Consider the following 21257-nt stretch of genomic DNA (forward strand, 5'->3'; position numbering starts at 1 on the left):
ACTTCATGAGAAGGAGCTGCAGATCTGTGCGAGCGAGCGCTGTGTAAAACGCTGGGCTTCTCCTCGTCTTGATGAGCTGTACAATAGCGCACTGATGGCGAGCCGCTCCAGAGCCGCACGCTTCGGCACGCTCGAGTCCCACGGGAAATCAGATCTACGTTTCAGCAGGCTATATGTGCTTTTGGTGAATTGATATACTAAAGTGTGATTTCCATTCCTTTTCCTCCATTTATCCACACGTGTGATTATCTAGCACGCACTGCTATTCCAGGCCTTTTTTACACACAAATGATGGAATCAATAACTTGAAGGACATATTCAAGACTCTGTGCTTTGTGGAAATAAAGGGTGTTTTAATGTACCGTGTGTGGCGTGGAAACGCTGGCGTATTCTGAATAGGATCGTTCATTCCCTCATTTACTCTACTCTCATTGTAACGGCGAGGCAAGGACGAATCCAAATGCAGTCACTACTTTTAATAATAATAATAATAATCAAACAAAAGGGTAAACAAATAAACTCAGAACAAAACTCAGAAACAAACAACAACTGGAGAACAGAGGTATAAATACACAGACAAACAAGCTCATCAGAAACACCTGGGGGGACTCATCAACCAAACGGGGAACAGCTGACATGAAGACAGGGGAACACAAGACACAAACACCACACGTGACCCTCATGTTTCTGCTATCTTTGGAATGCAAATGAAGATATTTTTTTATATTTTTAAATCATTTTTGTCCAAGCAGTTTGAGCTTCCATTTGATGATCTCTATATGTAAATAAAAGCTGTTCATATCTTCATGTGTGTTTCGAAGATGAATGCAATTCAGGATCAAAAAAGTAAATGATCCTGTAAACTATCCATTTAAGTGTGATACACTTTTAAGAGATTTTGTGTATTTTATCTTCAGTTGATTTCATCAACGGCTGTGTCTGGAAGTAGTTCTTGTGTTTCTCTTTTCTTCAGTGATTCTGCTTGTTAACAGCAGGTGTTCATCAATAATGCTCAATCATTATTCAATCAATTAATTATCTCATTAACGTTTTACAGCCTGTAGTGTGCACACTGAGCAGTGTTCATTTCATCTGGGCAAACCCATGAGGCGCCTAATAAAACTGTCTCATCCCAAGAAGTCATATAACTGACGTCTTTCGACCATCCGTCAACATCCGCCTTTTTAGGGTACCTTTACATGACGATCCCGGGCCGTCATACAACTGACGCTTTACCTTTAACCTCGGTTAGGTGAGGGAGTAGGTTTATCCGATAACGTCATGTAACCGACGTTTAAGGGTACCCTAAAAAGGCGGATGTTGACGTATGGTCAAAAGACGTCCCAAGACGTCAGTTATATAACGTCTTGAGATGAGACTGCGCTGCGCCAACATGGAAACCGTGGACAAAACTGTCTGGGTCCCTGTTAGATAGCTCAGGTCGCTCCCTATGGCTGGGCCGTCTGTTTGACACGCATGCGCACGCCGGGGCTCGTTCACTAGCCTGAAGATTCTCGCGTGACTTTCTGACATCACAGGAATGATATAACCATTAAATACAAACACTTTAAACAGCACACACAAGGGTCAAAGCACCTGACAGGGCTAGTCGCGTTAAAGTCGTAATATTGCTTTATCATGCTTTGGAATACACTTTCCCACACCAGCTCATTCAGCGTCGATTGAAACGCGTGATTCACTGTTGTGGCGCGACTGGCGGGTGGTCTCAGCACATGCGATTAATCGATAATAAAATTCGTTGGCGGTTATATTTTAGACGATTTTGTAGATAAGCCATTGCGCTGGCTTGTTAGATTGAACATCCTCGAGACAGAACACTTTCTTAATTGCTTGTTCGCCTCTGTCAACAAGGCTTTGTTTGCAAGTCCATTAAATTAAAAGAGAATTCCTTTTTTAATAGAATATTGTAATGTTTATTGTAAATGATAATTGTTGTTTTAAATAATCTTGAATCAGAATAATAGCCGCATCTCTTCTCTCCTCAGATGACGAGGGCGGGGCTATAACCTGTCACTCACATGAGACCAGCCAATAGAAAACCACAACCATCCCCCGCAAACATAATCAAGCCCCGCCCACATTTGTTCTCGTTCCAGAAGCGTTTCACTCGATATGCGACACGATAGAGGACAAAAGATCAGCGCAACTTCCTTTCCATGACTTTAACATGCAGTGATCTGAGTTAATTGAGGCCTCTGATTTCACTCAAAAGGTTTTGTAGCATTTGCATCATCCGTATCTTGTGAATGGATCGCCTGAAGTGGATGTTAATGCCAGGTGAAAGCAGTTGTGATTTTATAAAATGCATTTTAGATTACAAAGCCCGTTCTCTGACATTGGACAAGTTCAGACTGCACATTTGTGAGGCATTAAATAAAGAATAATGACTCGTCTCGGTGGAACCAAATGAATCCACTGGAGATACTTTCCAAAGCTATACAACGCAATAATTCATGAATTGTTTTGCAGCCCATTGTAATGGTTTTCTGCATAATGTGATCGCTGGCTAATGGGCAGCGCTGCTGACGGCTGCCTGTTTGGCTCCCGATGTGACAGTGAAACACGGCTCAGAATTAATCCGTTGCATCTGGCCACGGGCTTCACCCCGGATAGTGAGGATGGCAGTCGAACATGCCAGAGAGATGCCAATGCTGTGCCAGGTAGTCATTAAACTCAATGCAAAATGGCCCACAATGATGCCAGTGTGCAGAAACCTGCAGCCATCTGTAAGCCGCTTCTCGACGCAGCCATTTCAGTCTTGTGCATTTAGAAACGAAATGATCCAGCAGTCTCTAACGAGCGAGTGTTCTTGAGGGTCCTTGAACACTGGCTGATTCATTGGCTTGTTTGTGCTTGAGGGAAGTTACTCAATTGCAGGTTATGAATTACTTGCAATCAAGCTCTTTACTGTGATTGTAGAGGTACAAGATTACTGACTATTTGATGGAAAATTAATCATCTTATAATTACTTTTTTAGTTCCTTTAAAAAATCCCCTGTAGACCAATGGAAATGAACGCATTAATTAATCAAGTCATAATGAGTGAGTTGCTCATTCACATGATTCAGGTGACTGACTCATTCAGGAAAGAAGTGACTCGCTGCATCCCATTTCAGCTCTACTACGCCATAAAACTATGTACTCTTTTTGTAAACGAGTGTATAGCAGAAGTCGACAAGCTTTGAGACATACTATAACTTCATACAGTTGCTTCTTTAACGGTTGCCTGGCCTGTCAATCATCTTTTCACAGTTAAAATCCTCCATATTTCATTTTAATTTTAATTTAATTAAAATTAAACTTGCTGTTTTTTGTGTGTCCCTTTAAATGCAAATGAGCTTTAGCCACGCCTCCGTTCAGAAGAGGGCGGAGCCTTCACACAAGCCTCAGAGACTCCAGCAATATCAGCACAGGCGGATCTGACTGATCCAGGATCAGGAGTAACAGCAGCTTTAGCTCCGCCTTCCGGAGAGACTTCCGGAGGGAGAGCTTCTGAATGTTAGCGGAGACGTTTGTGTAGTTGTTGTGGAGTTACGCTGATCATCTCATCATCATGTTGAACTCTTCCACAAGTGTCCACAGTTCCTGAGACAGTGTTTATAAGACAGCGGTCACATGTTCTGCTCAATAGTGTTCAGTGTCGTCTGTGCTGACCACAGAACAGTTTCAGGCTTTGCTGGTTACTGGGTTTCACTCTTGTTGTGAACGGGCCGTGAAAGTTATGAACTCCCAGTTGCCGAAGCGTCTGTGAATGCAGTTGCCGTAGAGAAACGTGTAGTTTAATGGATGGGTTTGGAGAAGCGGTGGCAGCAATCATCCTTCTGTGAAGTCACTTCACATGTTCCTCGCTCCTCCAGTGACTGTAATCGCAGCCTCGTGTCAGTCCGGCGTTGGAGTTTCACAGGCGGATTAACGCCCACTGAACCCCAGCGAGAGGGAGAACCGGGAAGCTGTACCCGTTTAAAATCAGTAGATGCATTTGTTTCTTCTTGTTTTCTTTCTGCTTTTGCCACGTTGATGGAGAGAATGGGGAAGAGTTGCCCGGACATTAAGAAGAGAATAGGATCAGAAAGTGTCTCGGTTGTGTTCCTCACCCATAACTTATATCCTCATTCCGAACTAGAGGATGACACGGGAGTGGATTTTCACTCCTGTCCCGTCCCACTCCCATAGAAAGAAATCTTGTCCCGTCCCACTCCCAGACCAAAGTTTAAAAAATAATCCCATCCCATCCCGCTCCTGGTAAATTGACTCCCACTCCCATCCCACTCCTGTTTAAACTGACTCCCACTCCTGTACCGCTCCCATATATATTTTTTCTTCAATTAATGTTTAGTTAATACATAGAATTTGATTTAATCTGCAATTCTGCATCCTCTCCAATCCATCCTGTTTTAGACCAGCTGCTGAGCCCCAGTTTCTAGATTTTCTCCAGAAAATGGAAGACAGTAAATAAAAGAAAAACAGTACATCACACCATGTCTACAATTTAATAAACCCAAACAGCACATAAAGCTGCATTTTACTCATTTATTGTTGAGTAAACAATACATTTACAGTTTACATTTATAGTTTTTTTAAATTACATTTTAAACGATTTTCATCAATTATGCTCTTGCATAATGAGACAAATTTTAGTTATATGTTGCTGTGTAGGCTGCAACATGGCTTATTCTTTCCTGAATTTGCGTGCCTCTTCAGACCGCTCATCCCTGAATCACTTGCTACTTGACTAAAGGGGGGTCGCACACCGGACGAGAAGCTCAGCGCCGCGCAGAATCTTTAAAATTCGAACACATTCTGTGTCTGTCCCTCAATCACTGCTCTTTGAATTCCGGCGGTAAGCCGTGACAAAAAGCACTGATGGCTTCTGGAACGGCTGGGTCGTGTAGTTATTTTTTAATTTCGCTACATTTTAGGCGTATTAAAAGGAAACTACAAAATGGTGCATTTACTTTTTGCTTTTTTTTTTTTTGTCGTCTTTGCTATTGGTTGATTCCCGCTCCCGTCTGCTCCCGTTAACCATTTATCCTGTACCGTCCAAATCCCGTGATTAATAGCAAAGATGACTCCCATCCTGCGGGAATCCCACGGGAATCCCGGGACCCGTGGGATTCCCGAAAAAATGTCAGCCTCTATTCCGAACCAGCTCTGGAACCCAGTTCAGCTCTCGGCAGCATTACTCTGAGTGTTCGAGACCTCAAGGCCAAGCTCTCAGTCAAACTACAACAGTCGTGCGAGTGGTTATTGTAATTTTCACTCTTACTTTGTTTGTTTTATAGACACAAATATCTCAGATATTGTTATGATCATTAAAACTGGTCTTATAGTGAGTCCAACCACATGTGTTGTTCTGTGATGTAAACAGTTGCTACTGTATATTTACACACAGCCAGATAATCTCAGGGTTGTTGATGTACTGCACAATAAACTGAATGTGTTTAGGGTGTTTAGGGTTTAGAGGGTTTAGTGGGTTTAGGGGGTTCAGCGTGTTTATGGTTTAGGGGTTTAGGGTGTTTAGGGTCTAGGGGGCTTAGGGGATTTAGAGTTTAGGTAGTTTATGGTGTTTACTGTTTAGGGTGTTTAGGGTGTTCAGGGTTTAGGGTGTTTATGGTTTAGAGGGTTTAGGGGTTTTAGGGTGTTCAGGGTGTTTATGGTTTCGGGTGTTTAGTGGGCTTAGGGAGTTTAGGTAGTTTAGGGTGTTTAGGGGGTTTAGAGTTTAGGTAGTTTATGGTGTTTAGGGTGTTTACAGTTTAGGGTGTTCAGGGTTTAGGGTGTTTAGGGTTTAGAGGGTTTAGGGTTTAGGGTGTTTAGGGTTTAGGGGGTTTAAGGTGTTTAGGGTGTTTAGGGGGTTTAAGGTATTTAGGGTTTAGGGTGTTTGGGGGTTTAGGGTGTTTGGGGGTTTAGGGTGTTTAGGGTTTAGGGGTTTAAGGTATTTAGGATTTAGAGGGTTTAGGGTGTTTTGGGTTTAGAGGGTTTAGGGTGTAGGAGTTTAGCATGTTTAGGGTTTAGAGGGTTTAGGCTTTAGGGGGGTAAGGGTGTTTAGGGTGTTTAGGATTTAGGGGGTTTAAGGTATTTAGGGTTTAAGGTATTTAGGATTTAGAGGGTTTTGGGTGTTTTGGGTTTAGAGGGTTTAGGGTGTAGGAGTTTAGCGTGTTTAGGGTTTAGAGGGTTTAGCGTGTTTAGGGTTTACGGTCTTTAGGGTTTAGAGGGTTTAGGGTTTAGGGGTTTAAGGTATTTAGGGTGTTTAGGATTTAGGGGGTTTAAGGTATTTAGGATTTAGAGGGTTTAGGGTGTTTTGGGTTTAGAGGGTTTAGGGTGTAGGAGTTTAGCATGTTTAGGGTTTAGAGGGTTTAGGCTTTAGGGGGGTAAGGGTGTTTAGGGTGTTTAGGATTTAGGGGGTTTAAGGTATTTAGGGTTTAAGGTATTTAGGATTTAGAGGGTTTTGGGTGTTTTGGGTTTAGAGGGTTTAGGGTGTAGGAGTTTAGCGTGTTTAGGGTTTAGAGGGTTTAGCGTGTTTAGGGTTTACGGTCTTTAGGGTTTAGAGGGTTTAGGGTTTAGGGGTTTAAGGTATTTAGGGTGTTTAGGATTTAGGGGGTTTAAGGTGTTTATGGTTTAGAGGGTTTAGGGTGTAGGAGTTTAAGGTATTTAGGATTTAGAGGGTTTTGGGTGTTTTGGGTTTAGAGGGTTTAGGGTGTAGGAGTTTAGCGTGTTTAGGGTTTAGAGGGTTTAGCGTGTTTAGGGTTTACGGTCTTTAGGGTTTAGAGGGTTTAGGGTTTAGGGGTTTAAGGTATTTAGGGTATTTAGGATTTAGTGGGTTTAGGGTGTTTATGGTTTAGAGGGTTTAGGGTGTAGGAGTTTAGCGTGTTTAGGGTTTAGAGGGTTTAGCATGTTTAGGGTTTAGCGTGTTTAGGGTTTAGAGGGTTTAGCATGTTTAGGGTTTAGCGTGTTTAGGGTTTAGAGGGTTTAGGCTTTAGGGGGTTTAGAGGGTTTAAGGTGTTTAGGGTTTATAGAGTTTAGGGGGTTTAGGCTTTAGTGGGTTTAGGGTTTAGAGGGTTTAGGGTTTAGAGGGTTTAGCGTGTTTAGGGTTTAGGGGGTTTAGGGTGTTTAGGGTTTATATAGGTTAGGGGGTTTAGGGTTTAGAGGGTTTAGATTGTTTTCTTGAACAATAAATGAAAAGATGTCAAACAATGATCAGATACAGATACACAACAGATAAATAAGCAAGGACTGTCTTTTGACTCTGACCTCCCCTGATGCAGATTTACTGAACGCTGGAGTCTGAGTTCAGCTCAGTGTTTCAGATCATGAACGATCAATCATACAGAACTCATGGTTTCCATATGCTGGAGGTTTGGGAACAGTGTGGCAGAACTGCCTGGTGTCGGAGGATCGTACTTGCAAAACACCAAAAGAATGCGTTTCTTCTTTGGAGGAAAGTATAACTGAGCTGTGTTTGCATACTCTGTGAACGAGTGGAATATAGATAATGTGCTAATGTGCAGCGTTGAGCTCATAAAAACTGCAGTTTGAAATATCAGACCTGAGAAGGGCCGAGAGCAAGGCAGGTGAAAGCTCTTCGCTATTCTCTTTCATCTCTGTGCTTTTGTTTCATACACACATCTTTCTCTCTCAGGAATCACGCTTTTGAGATGCATGTGCTGAAAATGTTCCACTGCACTTTTATTATAACTGAATATTTCCCAAGCTAGATCCTTTGGAAAATTCCTGGCATAGTTTGTGACAATGATGCCTGTGTTATTAACCAGTGAGTAATTGGAAAGATCTGGTTTACACTTAGTCTCAGTGTATATTTCAGGCGATCCAGGGAACAGAATAAAGGAAGGAGCTGAAAGATATTTCTGACCACGGTTTCGAAACACTAAACACTTGCAGTTGCGAAGAACACTGACCAGTCAGTGGAAGTTGAGTTAATGCAGTGCTTCAGTAAAATAGCAGAGAATTCCTCCTAAAACATGGTGTGTGATTGTGTAACAGTAACGCTGGTGATTATAGGATGTCCTGATAACACACTGAATGAGAGCGTCTCCTCTGAATACACAACAGGCTCGAGGATAACCAAACACATGACACAACCCTGGCTGAGTTTCTCCGAGTTTCACAACTCTGTTCCCAGGAGTTTCCACAGCCGGGCCGGAGTGTGTTTATGGAACAGATTCTGGACGTGTTCTGGGTGTTTAGTGAGGTTTATCTATCTACAGGTATCTATCTATCTATCTATCTATCTATCTATCTATCTATCTATCTATCTATCTATCTATCTATCTATCTATCTATCTATCTATCTATCTATCTATCTATCTATCTATCTATCTATCCCTCTCTCTTTCTCTCTCTCTCTCTCTCTCTCTCTCTTTCTTTCTGTGTCTATCTGTCTATCTATGTGTCCATCCTTCCACCCCTCCGTCTGTCGTCATCCCTCCGAGTGTTTTGACTGTAATCTGTTGCAGTGTTTCGGCACATGGAAGTGATTACAGTCTTGCTGACTTCAGGCATTCAAGCTTTTTCTGGCAGAGATCCTGAACCAAATAATCCTGAAAACTGTCATTTTTTCCCCTCTCATAAATAGTTGTTAGTTTTGCCATTTTCGGTCTCGGGAAAAGAGAAAAGGAACATAGCAATGCAAATGGATTGGGATTGGTTGGTTTTTGAATTGGTTTTCTAAAAGCGAGGTGTATTAGCATAGCGGATCTGTAGCGCAGTGAGCGTCGGCTCATCCCCGTCCCAGAGTCCCGTTCCCGCGGCGCGAGCCCAAACACACATCTCACAGTGACTGAACACTGTCACTGACTCCAGTAGCACACACACCGCATCAATGCGTTTGTGCTCTCACACACTCCACACAGAACACAGTTCAGCTTCAGTTCATGATTTGAACTTCCCAGTGTGCATCTGTGCACTTTCACAGATAAAGGATGGTCATTAGTCAGAATGTTTCTTATTGACTTGACCTTTCAGTTTAGACATTAATCCTCACGGATGCTCTCGTGTATGATTGGGAGCAAACCCCTTCGTCCGTGTCCAATTTATAGTAGAAGGAACAGGGACGGATTCATGCTATTGAAATGAAACGTTGAAGACGCAAGAGCGTCAGTCGTGTCAGGCCCCGACCTGTTCACTCGCAGGAAGAAATGTGCTGAAACTGAACCTGTATGGACAGAACAGCTGTCGCTGAGGTCTGAGAACCGGACCCAGCCTGAAAGGTTAATAGCAGAGCCCTAAAGGCAAGTTCAGAAATGCACCATTTCCGGGCAGATAAGGTGTTTCCAGTGACTTCTGCTCTATACCTAAAACTAATCCTCGCAGTGTGTCTAAGTTGTATTCATCAGCACTATACAATTCTCAGTCTGGACTATGATGTGTAAATGCATTGAAAATATTACCATTATGAGTTTCTGCAAAGATGCTTTGAAACAATGTTGATGATGGTTGTGTGAAGAATACACTCCACTAACAAAGTCTGAAACACGACATCCTCTAGACTGTCTCTGAAAGAGCTAAAGAAGGGAGTTCGCACATACTTTCGGCCATCAAGAGTTGAAGAGACAGAACCAGTTGCTTATTATTGCAAGACATTGGATAACGAGACTCCGGCGGCCAATGAACTGTTGTCTAACTCAGCGCTGTTATCTGGGCTCTGAGGAAGTGTGTTACTCTAGTTCTCATTAGTGTTGTCGTGTGTGCAGAGCCCTGCTGTTTCTAGTCAGATATTAGCCGGGAGTGTGTGTCCTGAGTCTGAGCTCTGTCGTTATCAGCAGTTCAACGAATCGGTGTTCCCCAAACCATCGCTCCAGAGGAGTGTGTGTGAGCGAACGCTGCATCGCACGATGACAGTGAAGCAGTGAGTTACACGGGAAACACACACCAGATCAGAGCTTATCAAGCTGTTTTATGGCATCAGCAAACCTCAGAACAACGCTTGTGTTTTGTGTTTTGTTTTTGGAGGAAGTTTGGGGAAAGGTGAGCTTGTATGAAGAGGTTAGGAGGATCGTTAAAGAAGATGTTCCTCAGAAAGCCGACCTGTGAGTGTGTGTGAGAGCGATGGAGTGTGTTTGACGGCAGATGGCGTGGCCAGCAGGGCAGAGAGGCGAGAGAGGGTTACGCAAGAGAATCATCACAGTTTGATCAGTGTTATCCAGCTGTCATCGACACACGTGACCTCATCACACACTCCTGATGACACGGCACAGGCCCGGTGTCTCCAGGCTCACGGCGCAGGTTCAGCAACACTCATTCTGAGCCCGAGGAACGTCTGATTCTGGCCCGGTCGGGGAACAGATGGCCCGAGCTTCCGGCTTCTCGAGGACACACGGGGTTTCCAGTGGGATGTCAAACACGGATCAGATGGCCACGGATGGTTACGCTTCTGTCATATTGCGAGCGTCTGTACCTGCTGACCTTCACAGAGGTGGAAGGATCGCACTGGGGTTTGATGGCTGGAACTACAATGTCCCAAATCCGTGAGGAACCGGAGGAACAGCGCAGCCGCCTCTTCAGAAAAGGGTTTCACAGCGATGGCATTGGACGGTTCCCTAACCCTGAACCCCAGATTACACGTCTTCTTATCCGACCCTGGATTCGGGCCTCGGACTCTCTTCTGACGAGCTGATGAATTTAATCCGCTGTGTTTGATTGAGTTTGTGAATATTCGACTCCTTTGGGAAGAACCTTTGGGTGATCGGTTCTTAAAATATATGTTTTTGAATGATCTAAACAACTCTTTTCCAATATAATGTATGGAAGCTTGTTTCCATCACAGAATAAAACATTTTAAAAGATAATTGCAACTTTTTATCTCAGAGTTGTGATATATACAGAACAGTTATTAAGTCCAATTCTAAGAAAAAAAAGACTTTCTCTCAGAATTGCGAGTTTATATCTCACAATTCTGACTTTGTAACATGTAATTGCAAGAATTTTGGGATTAAAAAGTTTTCATTTTTTATTCTGTGGCGGAAACAAGCTTTTATTTTGTGTGATGGAAATGCCAATAAAGAACCTTTATTTTTAAGGATTTATGTTTATGATATAGAGAAACAGGAGTTTAAAAGGCCATTTCATTTCCAGCATGCTCCAGTCTGATCGCATGTGTGGGAACCAGAATCCTCTAGAACTCAAGACCCCCAAAAGACTTTATATAAGGAGAAATGTCTTAAATGATTGGATAATACTTTCGCGTTTAACACGTTATTTCATTATTTCAAAGTATGTTGACAAGTTGTTAATTCATAAAATAAAGTTAAAACTGAGTCCGTCAGATGGTCCAGTAACGGTTGTGTGTATGAAGGGCCAGACGGAGAAGTGTAGGTTTCCCTCTCCTGTTTTTTCACAGCTGCTTTGAAACGAAATATGTATAAGCGCTGTACAAGTAAAACTTGCTGAGACGGAACGGACCGGACTATTGCGAGCGTGCAGGTTTGATGGAGTCGTTGCACACTGGCAGGCGTTGTTCCTCTGCCATGCTGTTAACTAGGAGTGAGGTAATGTCAGGCCTGCCAACTCTCTGGCTTCAGTCTTCAGCTCGTCATCTGGCGTTCAGGATCCGATGAGTGTGAACCGGCCGAAGCCCCGTTAAACCAGCACCGTTCCTGCACCTCGTCCCAGCACAGCCGATCCTCTTGCGTTTGCTGTTCTTCTACTCCCAGACCTGAGCTTTATCAATACTTGAGTAGCGTGGCGGTGAGTGTTGGTAATGAGGCAAACCACATCGCAACATCTATATTGCATGATGTGCGGAGACAGAGCGATGAGGAGATCTCACCGAAGACACGGCAGGCACGTTTACGATGCTCCTATCTCTCTCTCTCCCAACGGCACGTCGAGTCTCTCTCTGCCGAAGACAGTCAGAGATTGCTCATCGGGAGAGTTGTGTGAGTGTGTGCGGGTGTGGAGTGAATGTTAAGAGTCTCATCAAAGCGCATGCAAACCCCCGCAGGTGAATACGTCTGTTTTTATGAGTTACTCGCACCAGGTTCTCCTCTTTTCTCCTCCCTTCCCCCGCTTTCAGATGGATTTCTGAATTATTTACGTCTTTCATTTTCATCGATCACTCTTTTTCTTCCTCTGGCCTCTCCAGATATCCCTCCGCCCTGTTCTCTCCCTCCTCCACCGCTCATAATAACCTCTTGGCCCGCTCACTCCCACCGTCTTCAAACGCGTCTCCTGCTGGAAGCGCTCGCTCCTGAGGGACGGATGCTCTCCGCCTCGGGGGTCTCGTGTGAGCAGAGCGAGCGCTGAATTTGACAACATGCCGTTGCGTTTTCTTGAACAGTTCTGCCAATATTGATTCCCTTGTTAATTACTCACTCTATTTGCATACATATTTTACATCTTTTAAGCTCCATAAAGGATAAAAATGCTTTGAAAGCAGCTTATGTGTCTGTGTGCGCTGTATTCATGTCTTCTGAAACTGTATGAGGAAAAGGCAGAAACTGTCCTTCACTGACAGCCAGCCTTCACTTCGGATGTCTCTCGTTGATATCGTGACTTGGTAATTGTGAGATAACTGGATGTAAAGCCAGCACTCTTCGCCGCTGGTCCGTATATTCTGAGCTGCACTTGTTCAGACGGCGAGGTGAAGGAATAATGTAGTTAAAAACAAAAAATGGAGAGTGAGTGGACTAGATATTACACCGGCAGTAAGAGGATGAATTATTGAAGCTGGCATGTGGGGAGAGAGGCGGGAACGAGGGATATGTTTTTAATCCAGAGTGTATCCACGTCTAGACCAACTACACACACACACACACACACACACAGAATCTCTTTCTTTGTTTCCCTCAAGTACTCGTAAGAAAAACATGGTGAGCAACTCTAGTCATTTGTTTCTATCAAATAGTAATCATTCTAGAACTAATATTATTAATAATAAAGATGATTATCTTTTATTCTTTCATGATCCGTCTTCCTGACCGGATCTGCTGTTGGCTCGTGGTTTTCCACCACATTTATTGTCAGAAAAATGTTTGTCTCACAATTACCAGCAAGCTTAAGGAGCCTGGGGAACGCTCTCAGCGTAGCGCATCTGAAGCATGACTGGAAGAGAGTGTCTGAGGACGGGTTTTGGCCTGCAGTCGTCTCTGATAGACTGTAACTCTTGATCCACTGAGAAGGGAACGAAACCCTGCGTCGCCTCCTCACACCTCCCCAGGCCTCAACTACCTACAGAACGATATAACACAACTCAACATTTACTCGGCCAATCCAAAAATAAAATACTCTGCCCAGTTTTAGCGAAGCTAAATTATAATGCCAAAAGAAACTAAAATGCTACAGAAGTCCAAACTAGCAAAACATTTTTTTTTTCTGGATTTCAAAGTGCTAAAGGTGCAAAGTGAATACAGTAAAATGTGAAAATGCATATTGACCGTTTACATATTCGTACAACAAAAATATTTTGGAGGTCATGAACATTTTGTTAATGCAGTCAACAAAGCTGGTGACCTAAAAATAAGTCGCTGGCATTGAAAGAGTTCATATGTGTCTTCAGCATGCTAACATGGCTCTTTACACAGTCTGTGCTGTGAGGTGTTGCATTCGTTGGCTCGTTCGCCCCCGCCGCCTCCTGCACTCACATCTGCTCTCTCTCTCTCTGAGCTGAAGGAACACTCGGGTTATTTTCCATTCAGCGTCTCCTCTCCACATCTGTGCCAGCCCGTCGAGCGCTACACAATGGTTGGTCTCGTCCCTCAGTTTGCACAAAGTGATGACAAACACACGTGGAGTACATCATTCACCGTAGCAGTGTGTGTGTGTGTGTGTGTGTGAGTCCAGAACCATAGTTACATATCCATCTGACTGACTGAGAGCGAGGGTCCATTACTACGGTGAATGCTGGACGTTTTTAGACCCAATTCATCTTCCATTTCCATTTGATGGTCTTTGTGTCGATTTGCAGGTCATTTGTGAGCATACATCATCAACACATTAATGAGCCAATCGTGATTGAGACGTTGCTTTCTCTCATGTGACGTTTCACCTGTATTCTTTCGCTATAATCATTTTTGTTTGGTTTATTTGTGCAAATCTGGATTTTTTGGGGAGCAGAGGCACCGCTTCTCTTTCCTCCCAAGAGAAGTGCCATTCTCTGATTTGAGGACTGATTTGATGACTGATTTGTAGACTGATTTGTGAACTGGTTTGTAGACTGATTTGTGGACTGATTTGATGACTGATTTGTGGACTGATATGTTGACTGATTTGAGGACTGATTTGTGGACTGATTTGTGGACTGATATGTTGACTGATTTGTGGACTGATTTGAGGACTGATTTGTTGACTGATTTGTAGACTGATTTGTGAACTGGTTTGTAGACTGATTTGTGGACTGATTTGATGACTGATTTGTGGACTGATTTGTAGACTGATTTGTGGACTGATTTGTTGACTGATTTGTAGACTGATTTGTGAACTGGTTTGTTGACTGATTTGTGGACTGATTTGATGACTGATTTGTGGACTGATATTTTGACTGATTTGTGGACTGATTTGATGACTGATTTGATGACTGATTTGTGGACTGATATTTTGACTGATTTGTGGACTGATTTGATGACTGATATGTTGACTGATTTGTGGACTGATTTGTGGACTGATATGTTGAATGATTTGTGGACTAATTTGTGGACTGATTTGATGACTGATTTGTGGACTGATATGTTGACTGATTTGTGGACTGATATGTTGACTGATTTGTGGACTGATTTGATGACTGATTTGTGGACTGATATGTTGACTGATTTGTGGACTGATTTGTGGACTGATATGTTGAATGATTTGTGGACTAATTTGTGGACTGATTTGATGACTGATTTGTGGACTGATATGTTGAATGATTTGTGGACTAATTTGTGGACTGATTTGATGACTGATTTGTGGACTGATATGTTGACTGATTTGTGGACTGATTTGTGGACTGATTTGTAGACTGATTTGAGGACTGATTTTTGGACTGATTTGTGGACTGATATGTTGACTGATTTGTGGACTGATTTGATGACTGATTTGTGGACTGATATGTTGACTGATTTGTGGACTGATTTGAGGACTGATTTGAGGACTGATTTGATGACTGATTTGTGGACTGATATGTTGACTGATTTGTGGACTGATTTGTGGACTGATTTGATGACTGATTTGTGGACTGATATGTTGACTGATTTGTAGACTGATTTGAGGACTGATTTGTGGACTGATTTGATGACTGATTTGTGGACTGATTTGATGACTGATTTGTGGACTGATATGTTGACTGATTTGAGGACTGATTTGTGGACTGATTTGTGGACTGATATGTGGACTGATTTGAGGACTGATTTGTGGAATGAATTGAGGACTGATTTGTTGACTGATTTGTGGACTGATTTGTGGACTGATTTGAGGACTGATTTGTGGAATGAATTGAGGACTGATTTGTTGACTGATTTGTGGACTGATTTGTGGACTGATTTGTGGACTGATTGTTCTCTGAATGTTCAAAACATTATGTTTCAAAAAAATATTTTAGAAATGTTTATTCCTGATAATGTAAATGTTTAACGGAACATTACATTGTATCATTCTTCAAACATTATGGGAATGCTACTTTTTAATGTTCTGAAACGTAGTAACATTTAAAAACATTAGACGAACGTCCAACTAAATGGTTTCAGAAAAAAAAATATTCCATGAACGATGTAAAAGTAATTTTCTTTTTTCCTTTTTTAAAGACCAGATAACTTTGAACGAAGGTTCTGTTAATGTTCCTGGATCATAACTTTGCATGTTCTTTCCAGAAGGTTCTCTGTTATCTGGGATTGTGGTAGCTGATTATCTGATTATCTCATGAGTGTTTCGTGCTGTCTAACATCGTCTCTTGTGTGTGTGTGTCTCTGCAGTGACGATCTCCACTAGCACGTACTTCGATGGGCTTCTGGTCACGGGTCTCTACACCTCCACCAGTGTCCAGTCCTCTCCCATCCCGGCGTCTCCAGCTTTCGGCTTCGGTGAGTCTTCAGGGACACAAAAAACCAGTCACATCCTATCCATGAACACTCAGCCAGTCGAGTCCACTCGAGGCTCATCATCACCTGTTAGATAAGAGCAGAATCTGTGGAGGAGGACGGCTTGATGGACTGGAGAGTTGTTTGAGAGCTTGTTTAATGTTTCTGAGAACTCATGATGAGTGATATTCTCCTCTGTGTCGATAAGAGAGCGTGTGTGATGTGAACATGACATCCACATAATGTAGACGGTTCCCGAATCTCTTACTGAGAACAGCACATTAATACAGCATTCAATGCTCGAGTTATGAAATCATGTCATGGACTCATGAATATTAATTATGTGACGTTATTCTGTAACCTTTCTGAAACATCCGCCTACGTAATCTATTAATATTCATAAGCGGAGCATTAACAGTGGTAGGTGAGGATCCAGGTGACTATCCAACGTCATTGAACTGAATGCAGTCTTTATGCCGAATGTGTTGATTTAACTGCAGTACGGTTGATTAAACCATCGAAATATGAGGAAAATGTTTTATATTTTGCAACATTATTTATATGAGGGCAGAAGAAGAACTTGATTAATGTATTTATCTGAAAAAAAGGCAAAGTACAGATACAGGTTTTATTTTATTATGCAAACACACACACACACACACACATAAAATCGTAAAAAGCTCAGAGGGAAAAGCAAACATAATCAGTCATTAATATTTCATTGGTTCTCTCTTGTTTTTGCGTGTGTTCATAATTTATGGCCCAAAAGTATGTGGCACACTGTTATTATCACAAATTAAACAATCGGCTCCGAGCGCATGCTATTTAAACACAGATTCTTTATAATCATATTAGAATAAAGGCTGAAGATATCCGTTCAGACACTTCTGTATGTAAACCACAAAATCAAAAATGTGAACTTCATAACTTCAAAAAATATATACTTTCCACAGGGTCGAATGAAGTGTGTTTGAGCTCATATAATGTTTTCTCAATTTTATTTCAGAAATGCTTTATTCTGACTATGCTCCCCTCATGACGGCAGTGACCCGGAGTGTGTGTGAAGCGGCTGCTTCAGTGTGTAAAGCACATCAGTGACACTGGTTCACACACACTCCTCCTTTCTAAATGAAGCTCATCACTGAAGTCTGATGAACAGATGTGTGTGTGCTCAGATGTGTGTGTGCTCAGATGTGTGTGTGCTCAGATGTGTGTGTGCTCAGATGTGTGTGTGCTCAGATGTGTGTGTGCTCAGATGTGTGTGTGCTCAGATGTGTGTGTGCTCAGACGTTCACTCAGTTTCACACCTCAGATCTTGGTGAGGTCATTAATAACATTTGATGTGATGTATGATGAGGATGGATTGAACTAGTCACTCAAACTTTCAAGCAAACCAGAAGAATTAATCCCGATGCCCTTTCCCAGCATTAGTGTTGTAAAAACACAAGAAATGTAAATGATGCTTATTTTGGAACGCATATATTTATGGTTTCGGTCAAATTTTTACACTTTAATTTAGTATTGATCAAAAATATTTTTTTTTCCCAAAGACAAAAACATCATTAAATTGTAAAATCATTATTTATTATAAAGACCATATTATATTTTCTTTAGACATGTAGGTCAAAATCATTTTATTTATTTTTTGTTTTGTTTTTGGCTTTTTGGTTATATCAGATGAAATGAAAAGCATGGTCTCATCTTGAGTGTCTTGAATGTCATTCATTTGTTCGTTCATTCATTATTCGTTTATTCGTTTGTTCATTCATTCCTTGCAAATGACCCTGATGAGGAAGTGACTGGGTGGACATGGATCCTCACACCCAAATGTTAAAGATCCACTGTTACGCCCTTCTCAGAGTCGTGATGTAGTTTCCGGCTCTACAGGAGTTCAGAAACACTGACAGATATAATGAGAATAATGGACAGTATTGCAGGACTTCATTAACTCCACATATCCACACACTGAACCTTCTTTGGCTGTAGTTTTAGAGGCTTCCAATGTCATTATTATGAACGAGTCAATCACCATCTGTTATGAAATGATGAATATCACATCCGCCAGAGAAAAGAAACAAAGGCGTTTAAAAAAATGTTTTAATGGAGCGGATGAAATGAAGGAGAACAAATTTAGTGAAACTGTGTGTTTGTGCAGTTTCCTGTATTTACTCCCACTATGCGTTCATTTGCATGCTGCTTTATGCCATCATTCTTAGTTCACATTATGTGTGTGTGTGTGTGTGTGTTAGCGCTCTCATGGGGTTGAAGAGCTGTCAGTTCCTGAGAGACTTCAAAAGCTCAGCAGCTCTGTGATCAGTCTGCTCTCTGACTCCTCTGACAGCTACACACACACACACACACACACACACACACACATGCACACACATACTCACAGAGTCACACACTTGCGCACACACACACACACACACACACACACACACACACACACACACACACACACTGGTAAAGAGATATTACACACGCGTCTTAGTAACAGATACAGTAGTGAAAACTGACATCTCTCTTCATTCAAATATAAATGTGTTATATTATATATTAATATTTTAATATAATATATTTGTATGTATAACCTCTCCTCCTCCTCCTCCCTCCCTCTCTCTTCATCTCCTCTTCTCCTCCTCTCCTCCTTCTCTTCTCTCTCATCCTCTCCTCTTCCTCTTCTCATCTCCTCCTCCTCTCCTCCTCCCCTTTTCCTCTCCTCCTCTCCTCTCTCCTCCTTTCTTCCTCCTACTATACTCCTCCTCCTCTCTTCCTCCTCCTCTCCTCCTCCTCCTCCTCCTCCTCTCCTCTTCCTCTCCTCCTCTCCTTCTTTCGTCCTCCTACTATGCTCCTCCTCCTCTCCTCCTTTTTCCTCTCTTCCTCTCCTCTTCTCCTCTTTCCTCCTCTCTTCCTCCTCTTATGCTCCTCATCCTATGCTGCTCCTCCTCCTCTTCTCTCTCCTCCTCTCTTCCTCCTCCTATACTCCTCTTCCTCTCCTCCTCTCCTCTTCCTCTCCTCTCTTCTCCTTTCTTCCTCCTACTATACTCCTCCTCCTCTCCTCTCTCTTCCTCTCTTCCTCCTCCTATACTCCCCATCCTCTCCTCTTCCTCTTCCTTTCCTTTCTTCCTCCTACTATACTCCTCCTCCTCTCCTCCTCTCTTCCTCCTCCTATACTCCTCCTCCTCTCCTCTTCCTCTCCTCTCTTCTCCTTTCTTCCTCCTACTATACTCCTCCTCCTCTCCTCTCTCCTCATCTCTTCCTCCTCCTCTCCTCCTCTCCTCTCTTCTCCTTTCTTCCTCCTACTATACTCCTCCTCCTCCCCTCTTCCTCTCCTCCTCTCTTTCTCCTCCTCTCCTCCTCCTCCTATGCTCCTCCTCCTCTCCTCTTCCTCTTCTCCTCTCCTGCTCTCCTCTCTCCTCGTCTCTTCCTCCTCCTCTCATCTTCCTCTCCTCTCCTCCTCTCCTCTCATTTCTTCCTCCTACTATACTCCTTCTCCTCTCCTCTCTCCTCCTCTCTTCCTCCTCCTATACTCATCTCCTCTCCTCCTCTCCTCCTCTCCTCTTCCTCTCCTCATCTCCTCTCTTCTCATTTCTTCCTCCTACTATACTCCTTCTCCTCTCCTCTCTCCTCCTCTCTTCCTCCTACTATACTCCTCCTCTTCTCCTTTTTCCTTTCTTCCACTCCTCCTCTCCTCTCTCCTCCTCTCTTCCTCCTCCTATGCTCCTCCTCCTCTCCTCTTCCTCTCCTCATCTCCTCTCTCCTCATCTCTTCCTCCTCCTCTCCTCCTCTCCTCTCTTCTCCTTTCTTCCTCCTACTATACTCCTCCTCCTCCCCTCTTCCTCTCCTCCTCTCTTTCTCCTCCTCTCTTCCTCCTCCTATGCTCCTCCTCCTCTCCTCTTCCTCTTCTCCTCTCCTGCTCTCCTCTCTCCTCGTCTCTTCCTCCTCCTCTCATCTTCCTCTCCTCTCCTCCTCTCCTCTCATTTCTTCCTCCTACTATACTCCTTCTCCTCTCCTCTCTCCTCCTCTCTTCCTCCTCCTATACTCATCTCCTCTCCTCTCCTCTCCTCCTCTCCTCTCTTTTCCTTTCTTCCTCCTACTATACTCCTCCTCTCCTCCTGTCTTCCTCTTCCTCCTCCTCCTCTCCTCCCCCCGGCAGACTCGGTTCAGGGTTAGTTCTGGTCAGTCCACGAGAACACCGGTCCCCTCTTCCACCTCTGGTGATCATCCATTGTCGTGAAGAGCTGTTTTCTAGGTTGCACTTTCACTCTCTGATCAATTTTTAAAGGTTCTCTGAGGATAACGACGAAGAGCTTCTAATGGAGAGCTGCACTCTCAGAAAGCTTTAAATGGCCCCGTTGAAGGCAAAACCGACCTAAAACTTCTCTTTCTAAAAGCCCACGCGTGGCAGTCGTGTCCTCTATATAAAGCCTCCATCGGGCACTACTGACCCAAATGTGGCTGGGAAAAACACTTTCAGTTATTGGCAGCATCGTCCTGATTTGTTAATTATACAGCGCTGTAGGGATGAATCTGTCATGAGTGTGTGTGTGTGTGTGTGTGTGTGTGTGAGATCTCGAGGCCTGCCCGCGTCCCACCTGTCTCTTCTCCTTCGACTCCTGTTTGTTTTCCTCCTCCGAAGGGAACGCCGCGCTGTGGCCGTCGCAAATTAGCACAAGTCAAGTCAGATTAATTAATTTCAAGCTTGCACGATTAGCCGAGGAGTCACGTCAAATTAAACTTCAAATTAGTGCTAATGCCTCCCAGGAGAGCCGGCGAACACGAGCTCCAGCGTCAGCGAGGATCAGGCCCTCGGGCACTCACACTTTTGACATTGTGTCTGTCTTTCATCACAACTTTATTCTGCTCTTCGCGGTTCCTCCCTGAGCGGCGTCTGAGCCAACACTGGCTAGCGGACGACATGAAGAAGCTCATTAATACCCCAACGAGAGCTGTAGCTGCAAAGTTATCCATACAGTCAAACCAACATTCATCATCATCATCAGTTTATCGGCTCTAGTGTATAAATATGACAGAACTCAGGTCTCAGATCAGTGGATATTTGACTGGTTTAGTCCGTCCTTCTGTTGGACTCTCACACATGAATTATGTTGAATATCTGTTCAATTGAACTCCACTATTAGATAAAACCAGTTTAGCTCAACCAGTGACCAAGCAATGCTTCATGTTGTTCAGTGTGTGTGTAAAAAGAGCAAAACATCAGCAGCTCAAAGTGTG

At 43.2% G+C, this 21257-nt stretch overlaps 1 protein-coding gene across 4 annotated transcripts in view; it reads left to right on the plus strand.

Moving 5' to 3' along the window:
• The window catches only part of reln (reelin), an 88419-nt gene that overhangs the window by 2288 nt on the left and 64874 nt on the right, over positions 1-21257 (plus strand). For all 4 annotated transcript variants that reach the window (XM_039647590.2, XM_039647588.2, XM_089135245.1 and 1 more), the window contains exon 2: positions 15918-16025. In XM_039647590.2, coding sequence (XP_039503524.2) covers positions 15918-16025 — 108 coding nt within the window. The remainder of the gene's footprint in view (positions 1-15917; positions 16026-21257) is intronic.

Source organism: Pimephales promelas, chromosome 10, assembly GCF_988280905.1.
Source record: "Pimephales promelas chromosome 10, fPimPro1.hap1.1, whole genome shotgun sequence".
NCBI lineage: Eukaryota > Metazoa > Chordata > Actinopteri > Cypriniformes > Leuciscidae > Pimephales > Pimephales promelas.